General features: G+C 37.9%; 1 protein-coding gene across 1 annotated transcript in view; it reads left to right on the top strand.

Annotated features, from left to right (window-relative positions):
- Positions 1-11,687: 11,687 nt before the first annotated feature.
- The window catches only part of LOC127419098 (laminin subunit alpha-5-like), a 112,310-nt gene continuing 106,269 nt past the window's right edge, over positions 11,688-17,728 (top strand). Inside the window, exons 1-2 of the mRNA XM_051660216.1 lie at positions 11,688-12,108; positions 16,025-16,177. Coding sequence (XP_051516176.1) covers positions 11,830-12,108; positions 16,025-16,177 — 432 coding nt within the window. The 5' untranslated portion in view covers positions 11,688-11,829. The remainder of the gene's footprint in view (positions 12,109-16,024; positions 16,178-17,728) is intronic.

A 17,728-nucleotide genomic window follows, 5' to 3' on the forward strand; every position in this document is an offset into this window, starting at 1 on the left:
GTTCTAGCTGAAATTCAAGGGAAAAGGTTGATTTTGGCTAATATTTATGCACCTAACGCTGATGATCTGGGCTTTTTTATAGATCTTGAAGGGATGCTGCAAACTGCTGGCACCCCTCATGATGTAATGTTGGGAGGAGACTTTAATCTTTTGATGGACTTTATTCTTTTGATCACAGTGAAGCAAAGTGTGTAAACCCCCTAGAACAACATTGACGCTTCACAGAATGTGTAAAAATCTTGGTCTTATGGATATTTGGAGACATTTGAACCCATCTGGTAGGGACTATACATTTGTTTCATCAGTCCATAAGATTTATTCTAGAATAGATTTTTTTTTTATGTCCAAATCCTTCATTTCATCTGTTGTTGATTGTTCAGTTGGAAACATCTTAGTCTCAGATCACGCCCTGGTGAGTTTAGAGATGTTGCCATATACAGAGAAAAATAAATCATATAGTTGGCGTCTTAATGTGTCCCTTTTGCAAAATCCTGATTTCCAACAAATGTTAAAGACTGAAATCAATGTTTATATGGAGACCAACTGGTCCTCGGTATCCTCTGTGGGCGTGGCTTGGGAGGCACTTAAGGCGGTTCTTAGGGGTTGGATCATACAGTATGCCTCATTCATCAAAAATTCCAAAGCACGAGAACTCGTGGAGTTGGAAAGAAATATTAAAAGTGCAGAGGCAGAGCTGAAGCGCCATATGTCAGCTGATGACCTCAGAGAACTGACCCGACTGAAATATAGATATAATACTATTTTGTCACGGAAAGTGGAGTTTTGGTTATTCAGGGCAAGACAGTCAGGGTCTTGCCCTGAGTCGGGGGACAAGCAGGAAAACTTTTGGCTAGATATATAAAGCAGAGAGAGTCTTTTTCTACCATTCCCTCAGTGAAATCTGTGGGTGGTGAAATATTTACCTCGGCCATTGATATTAATAATGCTTTTAAAGAATTCTACTTTGATCTCTATAGTTCCATGTCTCATCTACTGATGAAGATATTAGGAACTTTGTGGAACCATTTGATCTTCCTAAACTGACCACTGAGCAAAAACATTATCTTGATTCTGAGATAAACTTGGAGGAGCTTGATGAGGTAATTAAGGCCTTACCTACAGGCAAAGCTCCAGGGCCTGACGGCTTTTCCTCTGAGTTTTTCAAATCTTATGCTGCAGAACTGGCTCCACTTTTGCTAGAAGTTTATACAGAATCATTAAAGAATGAAAGCTTCCGCCAACCATGACACAAGCCCAGATCAGTCTGATTCTTAAAAAGGACAAAGATCCAAGTGTGTGTAAAAGTTACCGCACAATTTCCCTGATCCAGTTAGGTGTAAAAATTTTGTCAAATATTCTGGCTATTCGATTAAGTAAAGTTATGACATCACTTATACATATAGATCAGGTGGGGTTTATTCGAGGCTGTAGCTCTTCTGATAATATTAGGTGTCTCATCAATATCATGTGGACAGTAGCGAATGATCAATCTCCGGTCGCTGCCATCTCACTTGACTCCGAAAAGGCGTTTGATATGGTAGAATGGGATTAACTTTTTGAAATAATTTGAAAATGTATGGGTTTGGGAGTACATTTATTGGTTGGATTAAATTACTTTATAGACACCCTGTAGCAGTGGTACAAACAAACTGATTAATTTCAGATTATTTTACTCTGAATAGGGGCACCCAGCAGGGTTGCCCTCTTTCCCCATTATTGTTCTGTCTTGCCCTGGAACCATTAGCAGCCACGATAAGAAAGGAGGATGATTTTCCAGGGGTGATGGCGGGAGGGGTGGCGCATAAACTTTTGCTTTACGCAGATGATATTTTATTATTAGTCTCCGACCCTACTAGATCTATGCCTTGCCTCCACAGAATTATTAACTCCTTTTCCAAGTTCTCAGGATAGAAAGTCAATTGGTCTAATTCCGAAGCTTTGGCTTTGACAGCGTACTGTCCAGTAACAGCCTTCCAGTTGGGTGCCTTCCAGTGGCCCAAACAGGGAATTAAGTATTTGGGAATTTTATTCCCAGCAAATTTGTCTGATTTAGTCAGAGTTAATTTTGATCCCTTAATAAAAAGGTTTTCGAATGATGTGGACAGGTGGGCTTCATTACATTTATCTATGATTGGGAAGGTTAATGTTATTAAAATGATTTGTATTCCAGAATTCAACTACCTGCTACAATCTCTCCATGTAGATGTCCCCCTCTCTTATTTCAAGCAATTTGGTAGCATAGCGAAGTCCTTCATTTGGAATGGTAAGCGTCCCAGGTTAAATTTCAATAAGTTACATAGGCCAATTGACAAAGGTGGGTTAGGCTTACCCAAGATTTTGTTTTATTATTATGCATTCGGTCTTAGACATGGTTTTGTATTGAAAAGGAATTTCTTGCCCCTATCTTGCCACTGCAAAGCCTTTCGATTAAACTAGCCAGAGAGGATATGTCACACCCCGTTATTTTGCATTTGCACTCGATATGGACAAAAGTGTCCAGAGTGTTTAATTCTGATATTTATTTAAACGTGGCCTCGAGCATATGGCTGAACCCTAAACTATGTATTAATAAGTCCCCTTTTTGTTGGTCAGATTGGATTGCGAGGGGGGTTAATACACTTGGTGACCATATGAGAGTGGATATTGAGACCTTTTGAAAATTTGGTTCAACATTTTGGCATTCCCAGATCTCAGTTTTATAAGTATTTACAACTGCACCACCTACTCTGAACTGTTTTTTGAAGTGCCCCCCCCCCCCCTGCTAATTCAGAGTCTGGGGGGATGGAACTTTGAATTCTCTCAAAAAATTATGGGAGAAAGATCTAAACTTGACATTGGAGGAGGGGTGTGGGCTAGGATCCTAAAAAATGTCAAGTCTGCATCTAGAGATGCAAGGGTTCGCCTTATGCAATTTAAGATTTTACATCGATTTTAATGGACCCCCTCCAGAATGTATAGGCTTGGTGTTAACGACACACCCATATGCTGGTGAAGTCAATCAGAGGTTGGAGACATAACTCATGTCTTTTGGGGGTGTGTTGAGATCCAGGAGTTCTGGTTGAAAGTTCAGAGTCTTACATGTGATGTATTGGGCACTCAGCTTTCACTTTGCCCCAGACTCTGTATTTTGGGCAATGGGGTGGTCATTGACGTTGAGAATCGGCACATAAAGAGTTGGGTCCTAACGAGTGTCACGATCGCCAGACAGGTTATTTTAAGGGGTTGGAGGTCGGTTGGAACGCCCTCATTTCATGAGTGGTGCTCGGAGATGGGGAGGGTGGTGGCCTTTGAGGAAGGGATGTATAGAAGGCTGGGAAATATGGGGTTATTTGATAGGATATTTGGCCTTTTTGGAAGGCTTTCGGGGAGGGGTAGTGGAGAGGAATCTCTAGTTTTAAATATGTGTATGCTATTTGATTGTTTTTTTCAAATATGCTTTTTATTTATTTATTTTTTGTGGTTGCGGGTTTTTTTGTTGTTGTTTTTTTTCAAATATTTATGACCACTGGGGTGTGTTTGTTTTGGGTGGGGGTGTTCGGGGGGGGGGGGGGGGGGGGGGGGGTTTAATTGTACATAATTTGAATGTTTATTTAATTTGTTAAATTAAGTGTCATCATACACAGTTCTGACCGACTGACTTCAGCGTTTCGAATCCATCCAAATTAGTGGCTAATTCTAAAGCCCCTCTATTTCACAGTTATCGATACGCTCTGTTTCCGGGAGAAGAAAACGCCATTCTTGTGGATGAGAGGCGTAAACGCAGCAAAATTGTATATATATGTGGACATGCCTTAAAATCACCTGCTGATGGAGCTAAAAATCAAATATTAGAATCAACAAGTCTAAGTCTAAGAAAAAAAGTTTTTATTTTTGCTTTTTAACAATTAAAGAACAAAAAGGAAGTATGTTTTACTAGATTTATAAAATTGTAATTGAGTACAGTTATGACAAAGTACCCATACCCAAGGGTTTTCAAACTTTTTGATGCCAAGGACCCCCAAATATTATGATCCCCTTCCTAAAATATAGAAATATCTTTATACTTTCTTGTGTAAAGACCAATTTATTTTGTGTGAGAAAAATAAGCATAATATAATAGACAACATTTTGTTTGTAAAAAAATTTAATAATTGGCTTTTATAATGTCATTGTACTATAGCTAAAATAAATTATTAAAACATATCTGTAAAATGTTTACTTTGTATTAAGTTGACAATTTCTGTTTTCTACCCACTATTACTATTAATATTACATTTATGACAACACATACATCCCTCAGTGAACAAGCAAAAGGAGACAGTGACAAAGGAAATCCCTAGGAAGATACAACACAAGTACTAAGTATCTATGATACTAAATACAAATTTGTTTTAATTTCTTACTGATAGAAACTATGGCTGTCAGCAGAAAAATATAATCATGATAAATCTCATGATTTCAGAATAAAACGGTAATAATGTCAATTTCGTAAATGTTAACTTTTCCTTTTTTAAACTTTTTTTTCTCTCTGAAATTTTCTGTGGACCATACCTGTTTTAGATACCTTATGGGGTCCATGGTAAAACCATTTCCCAGTTTGAAAACCCCTTCTTTAGCCTAACTGTAAGTATAATTTTTTACATATTTCACTCCTACATTTGTGTCAGCTGTTGACATGATTTCACCTGCTGCAGCCGATTAGTCTCTCTATCTCTTGCTCCCCTTAGTTTACACAGTTGATGTCAGTCTGTTGTTTGTCAAAAAGACTGCTTGTTATTTTCAGACACTGGTTTGACTGTCTCTCATCTTTCTTGTCTGTTGTGTTAAACCCATTAGACACTCAGTTTACTTGAGTGTCTAGTGGGGGAGGATATTTATCTCTTTTTCAATCAGTGAGGTCACAAAATGCCTGTGGCCTTTCCTCAAAAAGAAAGAAAGATCTTAAACTTGGCATGATATAATCACTGGATTCATCTCTATTTATGGAGATTGAAAACATAAATCTCAATAGATCAAGTAGTGGAAAAAACTGGCATCCATTCTGTGAAAACTGATCAATCCATTTGAAAACACCCATTTCAATGCAATATACCAAATGCTAAGAAACTATCAGCAAATGTATTAATAAAAAAATGCAAAATAGAAGCATTTTCAAAAGTGGTCTCAAACTTTTGGACTTATAAATATAAAATATAAACTCTTCATTCTTCATTGGTCATTCTTAAGGCTATACGAGTGTTGCCTATCTGGCTGAAATGCTTCACTGCTTACTCTGAGGGACCTCCAGTCTTTTGTTCCTTGTGCGCACGTTATTCTCTGTCATACAACCTAAACTTCAAAGTAGATGAGTTTAACAAAAGTGGGAGGAAATACTGTTTTGTTAAATTGGATGAGTAGTTTAAGGGGGTAGAAAGATGGCACAAACCTGTAAGTACTTGCTATTCAGCCAGACATCTGTCGGTCTGTTTTCCTACAAACACACTTGCATGCGCTCACATGCACACGCAATAACCTCTCTGGGCATGATTCAAGTACAATAAAAGTTATAAGAAACCATATGCCTGTAGGCTTTGACTCTTGCCACAGATGGATTTGAAACATCATTGTGAATGGTGCCAGCAAAGCTTTGCTAAAAATACAATAGCTTAGTACAATAGTACAATTTGTACAATAGCTTAGTCTGCTGGAGAGACTTTGCCAGTTTTCATCATGCCAGTATGACTCAGGTATTAGAACTTAAACTACAGGTGTTTGAGAGTTCAACTGGGACCAAGTCATTTGTTGAGACTGGCTTGCTCCTTACCCGTGTCTTTGCTATAGAGGCAAGATTCTCCTGTCTTCTGCTATTTCCGTTAATATGAGTTTGGTTTAAAGAGGATTTTCTGCCCTTTATTGGTAGAGCAGCACAGGATGTAGGTGGATGTCTAACGTGGATTTCCAAAGTCTGCCATGCTGTTTCTTTGTATTAATGGAGAATTACAGGTGTTGAGATCACACTGGGATTATTAACGTGTGGATTGAAGGGTCTGACAGGTTGAGCAGGTGGTCTTTGTGTGTGTGTGTGGGGGGGGGGGGGGTTGGGGTGAGGCAAGGTTGACTTTCCTTCCTAACCCATTTTCCAAAAATGCCCCTGTATGAATCTGCTGTCTAATGTTTAATATATTTCATAGTATTGTTTTTAGGCCTATCTAATTATGGGATGAGACAACATAGTATGTAATGTGTTCAATGTAAGAAAATACACCCTCATAAAAGTAAAAGTAATTCCAGGGCTCCAATGTCGCTGCTTAATAGAAATGTTAATTTCTCACTCTGCCCTAACCATGAGTATCAAACTGTGAGTTACATGCCGAAGTTTAATAATTTGGGTTGGGACACTTTTTGTCTGGACATCAAAGATACCTTAAATTATTTGGCTTCTTGTGGAGAGGTGAGCTGTTACATTTATAAGCGATCAGACATACACACATTAAGCACTTTATTAGGAACACTAAGGTGCTAATTAAGTGCCCAATGTGGTCACTGCTGTTGTAGCCCCACCGCCTCAAGGTTCGACATGTTGTGCATTCTGAGATGCTATTCTGCTCACTACAATTGTACAGAGGGACTATTTGAGTTATTGTAGCCTTTCTGTCAGCTCAAACCAATCCAGCCATTTTGTGTTGATCTCTCTCATCAACAAGGCGTTTCTATCTGCAGAACTGCCACTCACTGGATGTTTTTTGTTTTTGGCACCACTCTGAGTAAACTCTAGTTACTGATGTGTGTAAAAATACCAGGAGATCAGCAGTTACAGAAATACTCAAACCAGCGTGTCTGGCACCAAAAATCATGCTGAAAATCACTGAGATCACATTATTTCCCCATTCTGATGGTTGATGTGAACATTAACTGAAGCTCCTGACCTGTATCTTAATGATTTTATGCTTCCGCATGATTGGCTGATTATATAATCGCATGAATAAGTTGGTGTAGAGGTGTTCCTAATAAAGTGCTCAGTGAGTGTATGTTTTCCCGTCTGGTGGATGATAAAACAGGTGAAAAAATATCATAGATTTACACTGAAGAAGGGACCCGAGCCATATCTAGGGACCAGAGTATCATAGAGGTTTGGGTGTAGGCTTTTTTTATTTTTAAGCAACCACCTGCCAACTCCCTAGCAACCACCCAGAACACCCTAGCTACTGGATCACAACATGCTAAAAGCCACTACGGACATTTTAGCAACCGCACAACAACGTCCTGACAACCATGCACAGCATTCACCACTCACTTTTTTTTCTTCAGAAAATTTACAAATCTAGTTCTCTATACCTTCACTTTAATCAACACAATGCTTGCATATGGAGTTCATCAAGCAGATTTTTTTTTTTTTTTGGCTTCTTTTACTCTAATTTTTTTTTCACCGTGTCTCACACAATCCCAAATACTCGATTTATCCCCAAAAGTCCAGCTTCAGCAGGTGGAAAACTTCTAAAATAACTACTAAGTCAAGATCTAAGCTTCAGGCCTGCCCAGTCACGTCTGTGGTCTGCTATGTTTAAAGTGTATTAATATGCCCCATCAGAGCTATGTTTTAGACACAACATGGCTTCCTTTGAACTTTATCAAAAAAATCTCACAGACACTCACCAAGTCAGGAGATCACGGTTTTTATTTAGGAAAAAAATATTTGGCTGTAATATATGCATTTTGGGTTAGTTAAGCTTTCATTTCTCATTAAGTAAACTGAAAGTTGATGTTGTTTCAAATTGCACTTTAGTTTGGATAAATTTAGGTGTTATTGGGTCACCACTTAATGTCCAATGTAAAATCTGGGTACTGAAGCAAAACCAACTGAGAACTACAAAGCCCTAAAAAATTAAATTTAGTCACTGACCTGAGCTGAATTGGGTGTAACTGTTAAGGAGTTGCCATGACTACCTCATGCTTACTCTTTAAAAGAAATCCCTGGCAACCGGAAAGTCACTTAGGCCTCAGTCTCAGTCAAGAGGACTAATACACTCACACAGCCACTTTCATCCCTTGTCTTTTAGTTGACTCTCCTTCTCCATAAAGGAAGTATGTGACAGCTGCATGGCATTTCCTTCATCCTTATGTTGTGAGATTTGTCTCTCCCCTCCTCTTTCAGTTTTTCAGCCATGTGGAATGTGTTCTTGTTTAAAAGTGAATGGGAGTTTGGTTGCATTAGCAGGATGACTCTAGACTTCCCAAGTCAAACACTGAGCTGACCCCAGCCAGTTTGTAGCGATACTCCTCCGAGAGCAAAGTTCAGAGGTCAACGTGTGTAGTACAGACAGTGGTGAAGAGAATATTAGTGTCAGCCTTGAGCTTCATTCATTAAAATTGGCATGAGTCAGCAGGAGGGTTAGAACAAGAAGGAACAGGGCATGTTTGTCTGTTTTTATCAACGGAAAGTAAGTCACCAAATGTCTTCACACATCTGGCTGCAATCTTGCCTGTTCGAAGTGTGCATTTTTGTTACACATTAATGGAAGTGTAATAGACTATGTACTAACATTAAAACACATACAATGCAATGTAATATCTATGTAACTACATGTTCTGCAAAATTCTCACAAAATTCACATTTGCTGCTACTGAGGTTGAGGTATGGTATGTTTAGGAGTAGGGGTAGGGTTTTGAGTTAGGGTTAGAGGTTAGAGTTAGGTTTTAGGGTATGGGTTGGATTAGGGGTAAGGTTAGGAGTGTAACTACAAAAGTAATTTAATGTAGGCACTTTAAAAGTAAGTACAATGCAACAACACATGTACATAATAAGTACATTGTATAAAATGCTTAAGAACATAGTAGTTAAAGACACCTAATATAAAGTGGGACCGAATAAATAATATAGAATCTTGGTTACATTAAGGAACAATTCACACAAAAATTAAAATTCTGCCAGCATTAACAATTTTTTTTTCAGCATAATGTTTCCGATAGTTTTGGTACCCTAGGATCGGCGACTGTATGCCGACACACTGACATGCAGCATTCTTATCAGACTTGTTTGCAGTAGTTTCAATGTATTTATCATTCTACTTGGTGCGATTGGCAGTGCGTTGCATCAGCTGCATGGGAGGCTGGGGTTCAAAGTCAGGCAGTTACCACATTTGAATAATCAATGACGAGCATGATTCAGAGGTTTCACTTTTCCCTCTAACATTACTTTTTTACTCCACTAATGGTTAAGGTAAGGTTTGGGTTTGGGGATAGAATCTATAAATATATGCTTTTTTCTTCATTGTATAACGTCCTGTAAAGCTGAAAACAACTTGCTTCACTACTAGCTTTTGGCGACCTCTCCTGGACATAAATGGAGCTCACACAAGCCCATATGCCCTACAACACTTACCACTTTGGCCACTGGGGGCAGTGTTTAAAAATTTCGGTCAATGTGTACCGATTTTGACGAAAGAAAAGTTGGTCTACTCTTTCCGATTTCACTGTGAGATCAGGCTGTTTTTTTCCCCATGGAACACGTAAGGCAATATTTAAAAAACCTTGAAGGATAAAAATTAAGATGAGATTTGAAAGCTTAAACTATCACACACAAGTTGTTTGGACTACTTTTATGTAGCTTTTGGAGCTTTTTGGTCACTGTATGCCTTCATGGAACTGCAGGTTTGGAAAGCATGAGTGAAAGTAAATGAACATTTTTCATTTTTGGATGTACTATTCCTTTAACATCCCAGCTTTTGACAAAAAATGATGAATGAATCTACAGTACAGCAAATAAACATTAAGTTGTTGGGGTTTGTGTGTGTGTGTTTCATGACTATTCAGAAGGGCGCCTCTTTGCAAAACACCTGCTTCTCTCCTCCCTCTCACCCCGTTTTTCTTTCTCTCTCACTTTATTCTCTGGAGCGCTGCCATTTAATTAAACCTCAGGTGCTGTAGACTGGAAAATGAAATCCTGAGACTCTATGAGGTGTGGAGGAATGCGAATGAGCTAGTGGGAAATCTCAGAGAGTTAAGGCTGGTGTATGCTGCAAGGTCTGATGTGTTTCTACTCGCTCTCTACAACATATATTGCTTGTCCGTTGTGGCCCAGTTAGTTTTATATGCTCATTTTAACATTTGCAACTATTTAAAACATCTATTGTGTTGCAATAAAATACAGACAGATGTGTTTTGGAGTCTACAGAGACTACCAGGAGTTGCTGTCATGTAATTTGTTTCATTTATTGCACTTAATGTCTCTGAGCTGTATTTTTTAAAATACAGGAATGAAGATAAACCCCCAACTCATGAAAAGGAGATTTTATTTAATTGTGTAAAATTTATTGTTATACTATACAGTAGGCCTATGCATGACAACTTTAATCTTGGCTGTGATCAGGGCTGTAGCAAGGTATCTGGGCCCCCTGACTGTATATTGGTCAGGGCCCCTTTCCTATTAAAAATAAATAAATAATAAAATTTAGAATTTGTTGTGGACCTGTGGGCCCCTAGAATCGTTACCACCTTTCACCCCACTAGCTACAGTCCTGGCTGTGATTACATTACCAGCTATTTATAATGGTCACAAAAATTGCCATATTTGGACATGGAATCATGGTTATACCATGGTATTTTTCGAGTACCCTGGAGTATCATGCAACAACCATGGTACAAGAATATGGTAAGCAAATAATCCAGTACCATGATATCACACATATACGTACTACCATGTACAGTACACAACATTACCGTCCGAAACATCACAGGGAAATATTTCTAAAAGCCAACAGACAAAAAAAAAATAAATAAAAAATAAATAAATAAAAAATAAAAAAAATAAAATAAAAATCGAATTATTAGTTGTCCCAAAATGAATCTTTAAAAAACCCCACCATTTTAACAGACGCATTTGTCCAAAGCGACTTACATATCGATCTTAAAAAGTAGGCCTATACCAAATAGTTTTAATTATACATATTACATAGGTTGAAGCGTTTTCAAACAGCTTTTCGGTAGCCAAAGTTCGATAATTTAGCGCGCATATTTTTACCTCGCGCCAAACAAACGCTCGCGAACATCCCTTACACGCTTTGGCTTGAGGAGAGAACATTATGCGGCTCGAGCGCTTTCCGTTGAGAATCAACAACAGAACATTGACAAAACATAAGTAGGGTACTGACATTATTTCTCGCTTTACTACAGTTTTACATATCACACATAACTTTAGTGTTTTTAGAAATACTTAGCGAGTGGCTAACTGTCCTCAGGTGCGCCAAAAGACAAGTTATTTTGAAAAAGATAAGCTATGTTACAAACTGTACATGAAAACGGCCATTTTTTTAATTTTTTTTTTTTTTAAATTTGAAACATATGTTGCATATATCAGTGAAAATCATACATGAAGATATCTATGCTATATGTGTATTTTACATATATTGCCATGTATCATATTTCGGTATGGGATAGATTGAAATTATAGTCTGAATGGCGTTGTATAACTAGTGGCCCCTGCCTTTAAACACACAATTAACAATTTAATATTCGCATTATATTCGCAATAATTTGTGCATATTTTCCATATAAGTCATTTAGCAAATAAGTTATGTGGTCTGAATGCTTAGGAATGGTGGTCCCCAGCACTGACGCATCACCTTCTCATGGGTCTCACAGTGTGAAGAGTGAGACAGGACTGCACATGCACTGCCCTCTCTAAACTCAGTCAGCAGTGCAGAGGGAAGGTGCCAACCGAACTGCATTTCTGCCTATCATTGTGTATTACTCAAAGAAAGACACCACAACAACCTTACGCTTATTCAGACTCTCCAAATGTCCGTCATTATCACCCTAACGACCTCTCAGTGGATATTTTGATACGTTTTAATAGTGCTGAGTGCACAGGTGAAGATGGCGAGGGGACCGTCACGGGGAATGTCGCTCGGTGCACCGGTGCTTGTGTTTCTATCGCTGCCGCTCGTTTTTCTCGGCGGTTTATCGGCGCAGGAGTTGCCCACCAGCGGCGTGAACGGATTTAGTTTGCACCCACCTTATTTCAATCTAGCGGAGGGGACGAAAATCACGGCGACAGCAACCTGCGGGGTGGACGAGAACGGGCACCCGATTCAAGACCTGTACTGCAAACTGGTCGGGGGCCCCATGTTGGGGGACCCGAGTCAAACTATTCAGGTAAAGACATGGACCGTATTGCCTTCAGTACTGTGCTTACTGTGCAACATTAATATTATTATTTCAAAATTGCTAATATGAAAAGTTTTTAACGTTTACTATTACAGTTATAATATATATATATATATATATATATATATATATATATATATATATATTTTACTGTGTGCAATGCATTATTAGTTTACAGAGAATACCTTTTACTAAAAGTATGATGGTACCATGGTACAATTATGGTATTAGATGGTAATACCATGGCATTCATATACAGTACCATGTTACTTTTTGGGACTTTTTAGAAGGTAACAAGCTAAACATTTATATATCAACTGCAAAATAAGCCAAGACATGGGCTTGAGAAAGAGTGCAACATCTTAGTCTCTTTGAGACCACCTTCTCAAGGTGAAAAATCCAAAGATGTGTATGAAGCACTAAAATCCTGCATAGGAGACCCCCACTGAAGCTTCAAATGTCTTTGCAGGCACAACTCAGAAAAAGGTGAAATGTTCAAACTTTGTAAAGTGTAAAAATGCAACCCCTCTGGGCTGTGTAGCACTGCTACTGGGATATTCCCTGAGGAATGTGTGGCATTCTCATGGAAAACCTTGAGACACACACACCTACACACAGAGAGAAAGAGAGAGAGAGAGAGAGATTTGCGGCACACTTCAAAGAATATGTTAATATAATGTTGTGACCTAGTCAGTTGTTGAAGTCACCTCCTGTGGTCATGCCCTCAAACATCAACATTGCTTGCTATTGTATTTCTGCCTGACCGGACACATAACATTACTTTTGAGTAAATTAATGTAGTTAGGTAAATTCAGTCAAATTAAATACTGTTATTGACTAGTTATTTTAGATGTTACAACATGAAACCCATTATTTGTGGCTACCTGCCTACATTTGTTTTGTACGACAATAAAACTGTTAACTTGGATTTATCATCAAAGAAAAAAATATAAAAAGAATGGCAGATTCTCAAAGACATTTACACTGTTCAAAGCAGGGACTGAAAACTAAATGTTTTTCATTTCGGTTCGTTCTGAGCAAAAACTGTTCGTTCCGGTTCAGAAGTTCTGCAGCCTCCTTTCCAAAAGAGGTTAGAACAAAATAAAAGAATGGTTAATAACGTTATTTTTAAAATGACAGTACTCTGTGCTAAGGGATTGGCAAAATATATGTTGCCAGATCTCGCAAGAAAAACAAGCAATATGGTCTGGAAAAAAAAAAGCCCAAAATAAGCCACTTGCCTCACCAAAATAAGCAAAAATAAGGAATCATTTTTTCCTGTGTAGTGAAGACTTCAGTGAAGACTTGAAAACAACTGCGAAATGTACTTTTTACCTCTTATAATGTTTTCCTTGTATCTGGATTAGCCGCGCATGCATACTGTATGTTGTATTTATACATAGTTGTTAAAAAGGTCTTCATTCAGAGACATCCACAACAGGCAGTTAGGCAAAGAAATGTGTGATGCAACAGTTTCCTTCAGGATCAAAACACATGTTTCATTTTTAGACAACATGAAGTGATGTAGTTCTAAAAATGTAATGTGATAAACCCTTTGGACTCAATAACGGTGGTATTTTGGTGGAAACTATAAGTGCCATGGCAATACATGCTTTGTTCTAAGTAGATCCGCCCTTGTAGGACTAGATTTATTGCTAGTCAAAGTCTTGAAATCTAATCTCATCTGTCTCTGAAAACTTTACATGGGTGGTCTCAACCTATTTTGAGTATATGCTGATTGATTCCTCTTACTGTCGATCTCTCATCAATTAGTTCATTTATACTCTTATAAATGAATGTATTTTTCCTGTTATTCATTTTAACTATTAATTAAAAGTGTTCTGGGTTGCAAGCATTTGGATAATGAAGGAAGTGGATTACTCCTTAGTTTCTAGGGATGTTTTCAGTGAAATTCCTGCACACTAAACCCCAACAATCCTCAGTGTTCACAAGCAACAAGTGTCTTAAGCTATTTGCTGACTACAGTTGCACAGGATTACTGCTGGGTATTTTTTCAGCAAAGTGTAGTTGTAATGTGCTGAGCCTGTACATCTTTGTTTTTGGTTACAATTGGTACAGTCTAGATTATAACAAATAATAAATGTTTTGTCTTTGTCTTCCAGACTGTATTATCAGCATGCAAAACAAAAACCTGGTGAAAAAAGGCAAGGGAAACTGAGAGTGTGAACATTTGAACCTATTGACCTAGGGATTAGTCTTCTCTTTTAACCTTTGTTATTTTTCGAAACTGAGCTTTTCAAAACAGAAGTTGTTAAAGGGGGTAGTTAACCTAAAAATTTAAATTCTGTCATCATTTACTCACCCTCATGCCATCCCAGATGTCTCTTATTCTTCTGCTGAACAAAAATGAAGATTTTTAGAAAAGTATCTCAGCTCTGTAGGTCCATACAATGCAAGTCATCAGGGTGCAAAACTTTGAAGCTACAAAAAGCACATAAAGGCAGCATAAAAGTAATCCATATGATCCGAGTGGTTTAATTAATGACTTCTGTAGCGATACGATAGGTGTGTGAGATCAATATTTAAAACGTTTTTAACTATTCATTTTTGCTTCCGGTCAGATCTCTTATGCGTGTCCACGAGAGGCAGAATTAACTGATGCATGCGTGAAAAAATACAGAAGAATGCTGTACAGAAGCTTTATTGGTTTTGCTATATATTTGTATTTGTATCTGTTTCATTTAAAAAAATGGTGCATACATATGCTTATCCTGGATGCCTCAAAATGTTAGATTACGTCCGTGGGCATCATCGCATGAAGAAAGTGTAACTTTCAACAGATTTCCTCTAAATGATCCTGAGCTACTGAAATTATGGCTGCTCGCTATTCACCAGGATACACACTATTCAAGACACCCATTCAGTCGCTCAACCCATCGAGGATATGCAGAGAACATTTTCCTCCTGCCAATTTCAGACTAACCGATGGGAAAATCTGATGATATCTTACAGTACTTGCTGTATGAACTTGACCCTCTCATGGATCCATAGGAGATTTGGTTGAAATTGAAGATTAATAGTAAAAAAAAGTTTTAAATATTGATCTGTTTCTCTCATACACCTATTGTATAGCTTCAGAAGACATTAATTAAAACCCTCGGGTCATATGGATTGCTTTTATGCTGCCTTTATGTGCTTTTTGGAGCTTCAAAGCTTTGGACCCTGATAGCTGAGATATTTTTCTAAAAATCTTTGTGTGTGTTCTGCAGAAGAATGAAAAACACATCTGGGATGGCACGAGGATGAGTAAATGATGAGATAATTTTCATTTTTGGGTGAACTATCCCTTTAACTGATGAATGAAAAGTTATCAAATGTAGGCTAGATTTTCATTTCCCAAAGTTTTATCTGGTGGCAGAGACTTCTCAAGGCCAGGATGTATACATAGTAATTATAAAGAGAAGACGCTAACATGTTGAACTGATAAATCATTAGCAAAGTCCAATTGCGTGACTTACTAAAGCTTTATAAAGTACATGCATGCAAAGTCTCAAATTATTGAGCTTTTTTACATGCACATCGTATTCCGATTACGTTCCATATTCCAGTTTAGTTTCTGAAAAAGACTTTTCCAGCTATTGAAATACTGTATTTCTTTGTACATGTAATCAGCTTAATCTTAACTAAATAATTTTATCATTTGATCAATTCTGTACAGTAATTTAATCAGATCATTCGTTTTCATTCATTTCCTTGACAACAGCACACAAAGGCAAACATGATGCATTTTTGGACCAAAATGACCAAAGTTTGAATTTTTCAATGTGGTCATTGTTTTATGGATTTAACTTCATGTTCATGTTCATTTAACACTTTGTTTTAAGAATTATGTAACAATTTTGTTTCACAAATTGACTTACATTGTATCTTCCCATATTGCCAGGGCCAATACTGTGACATCTGCACCTCAGGAGACACTAACAGAGCCCACCCTATCAGCAACGCCATCGACGGCACTGAGCGATGGTGGCAGAGCCCTCCGCTCTCCCGCAGTACAAAATACAATGTGGTTAATGTCACCCTGGACCTAGGACAGGTATGTCTTCCCTGCATTCCTTACATTGGTCTTACTCTACTTATTACACACACCCTTATGAAATACACACATATATCATGTTAAGATTATTCAGCATACAGTAGAGCCATCTGAAACTCCAGGCTACAGCAGGTGCTTTTGTGGATTGCACATGAGTGTAGAATTTCATGGGTGGACCCCAAGTTGAATCTCATCCATTCATACTGGAGGCAGGATTTCACCTTGAGTATCTCAAAGATTTTTTGTTGTTGCTCTGAACGCTTTACGTCCAGCCCATGTTTATTGAATAGTCAGGAGCCATTTGGGAGTGTTACTTTCTTTAGCATTCTGTAATTATAAATAAATACCACTCACACTCTCCCACATATATTCTCCTCCTAAAGTCCTCTAGTACTCCCAGCGGCCTCTACATAAACAGTCAGCAATGCTGCATAAAGGAACGCACGCCAAAATGAGGAAGGGAGAAACAGAAAATGAAAGATAAGTTAGATGCAGAAGGTTTCACTCACATTGTGCAACTTACCTTCAACAAAAATTTCCCATTGACCGCTATTGAGCTTGGTAAAAAACATTAAAAAGAAACCAGTTACAGCATCTACAAATAGTTTGAAAAGTTTCATATCCATGTAATCTGTGGACTACTTATGTATGAATATATAAATGCATAAATTATAATTTATAGTTTTAAACATATAATTGTGAGGAGAGTTTCATATGTCAATCACAGCAGACGCTTACCTAACTCATCTGAGAATTCTTCCGGAATCCCATCACCACCCCAACAACACCTGTATTTCTATTAATTAATTTGATTAATTTCTATTATATTGTATATTCATTAATTAAATAGTCCGGGGCATTAGACCTTGAGTCGAGTCTTGTTCTGAGCCCTCCATCATGAGCAGCTAGTTAAATCAGTTTATCTACATCTCATTCAAGGAATATTTAAACAGCAGTATTGTGATGATATGTACAGTATGTGCACAGTTGGTATCTCATTTTGTGGAAATCAGTCTCATTCAACTGAACAGGGCTGTAATATGTGGCAAACTAAGGCCTGTACAACCTACTCTCTTTTCTTTCTCTCTCTCCTCCCCCTCTCCCTTTATGAATGGAGGCAGAGAGCACTAGCTTTGTGTCTGATGTCTTTATATGGATGGTGTTTTTTCAGCATCAATTAAACCAGCGTGTTAAAAAGCAATATAAGAGCTACCATATAGTACATCACTGAGCAGAGAGAGAACTGAACAACTGTATATGTTATATGGCATTCTAACTCTCGTCTGACAGGTTGGAGTGTAGGTAGAAGGAGAGTCAATGGCCAGTGCAAACAAACGTGTGAAAAAAAAACTGCGTAAAAGATGCTTACCGGCCTGATTCAAAAGTGCCCACCCCAAGTTTTATATAATATTTTTGTACCTAATAATGGGATCGGGTCTCTTCTGCAATGCAAGTGTATGGATTTTTTTCACCTGCCGGGCAGAATATGTACGTTTGATTGCTTAGAAAAGTAATACTATGTTTCTCTTCAATAAGCCACATAATTAGAGT

The sequence above is a fragment of the Myxocyprinus asiaticus genome, chromosome 28 (assembly GCF_019703515.2).
Source record: "Myxocyprinus asiaticus isolate MX2 ecotype Aquarium Trade chromosome 28, UBuf_Myxa_2, whole genome shotgun sequence".
Classification (NCBI taxonomy): Eukaryota; Metazoa; Chordata; class Actinopteri; order Cypriniformes; family Catostomidae; genus Myxocyprinus; species Myxocyprinus asiaticus.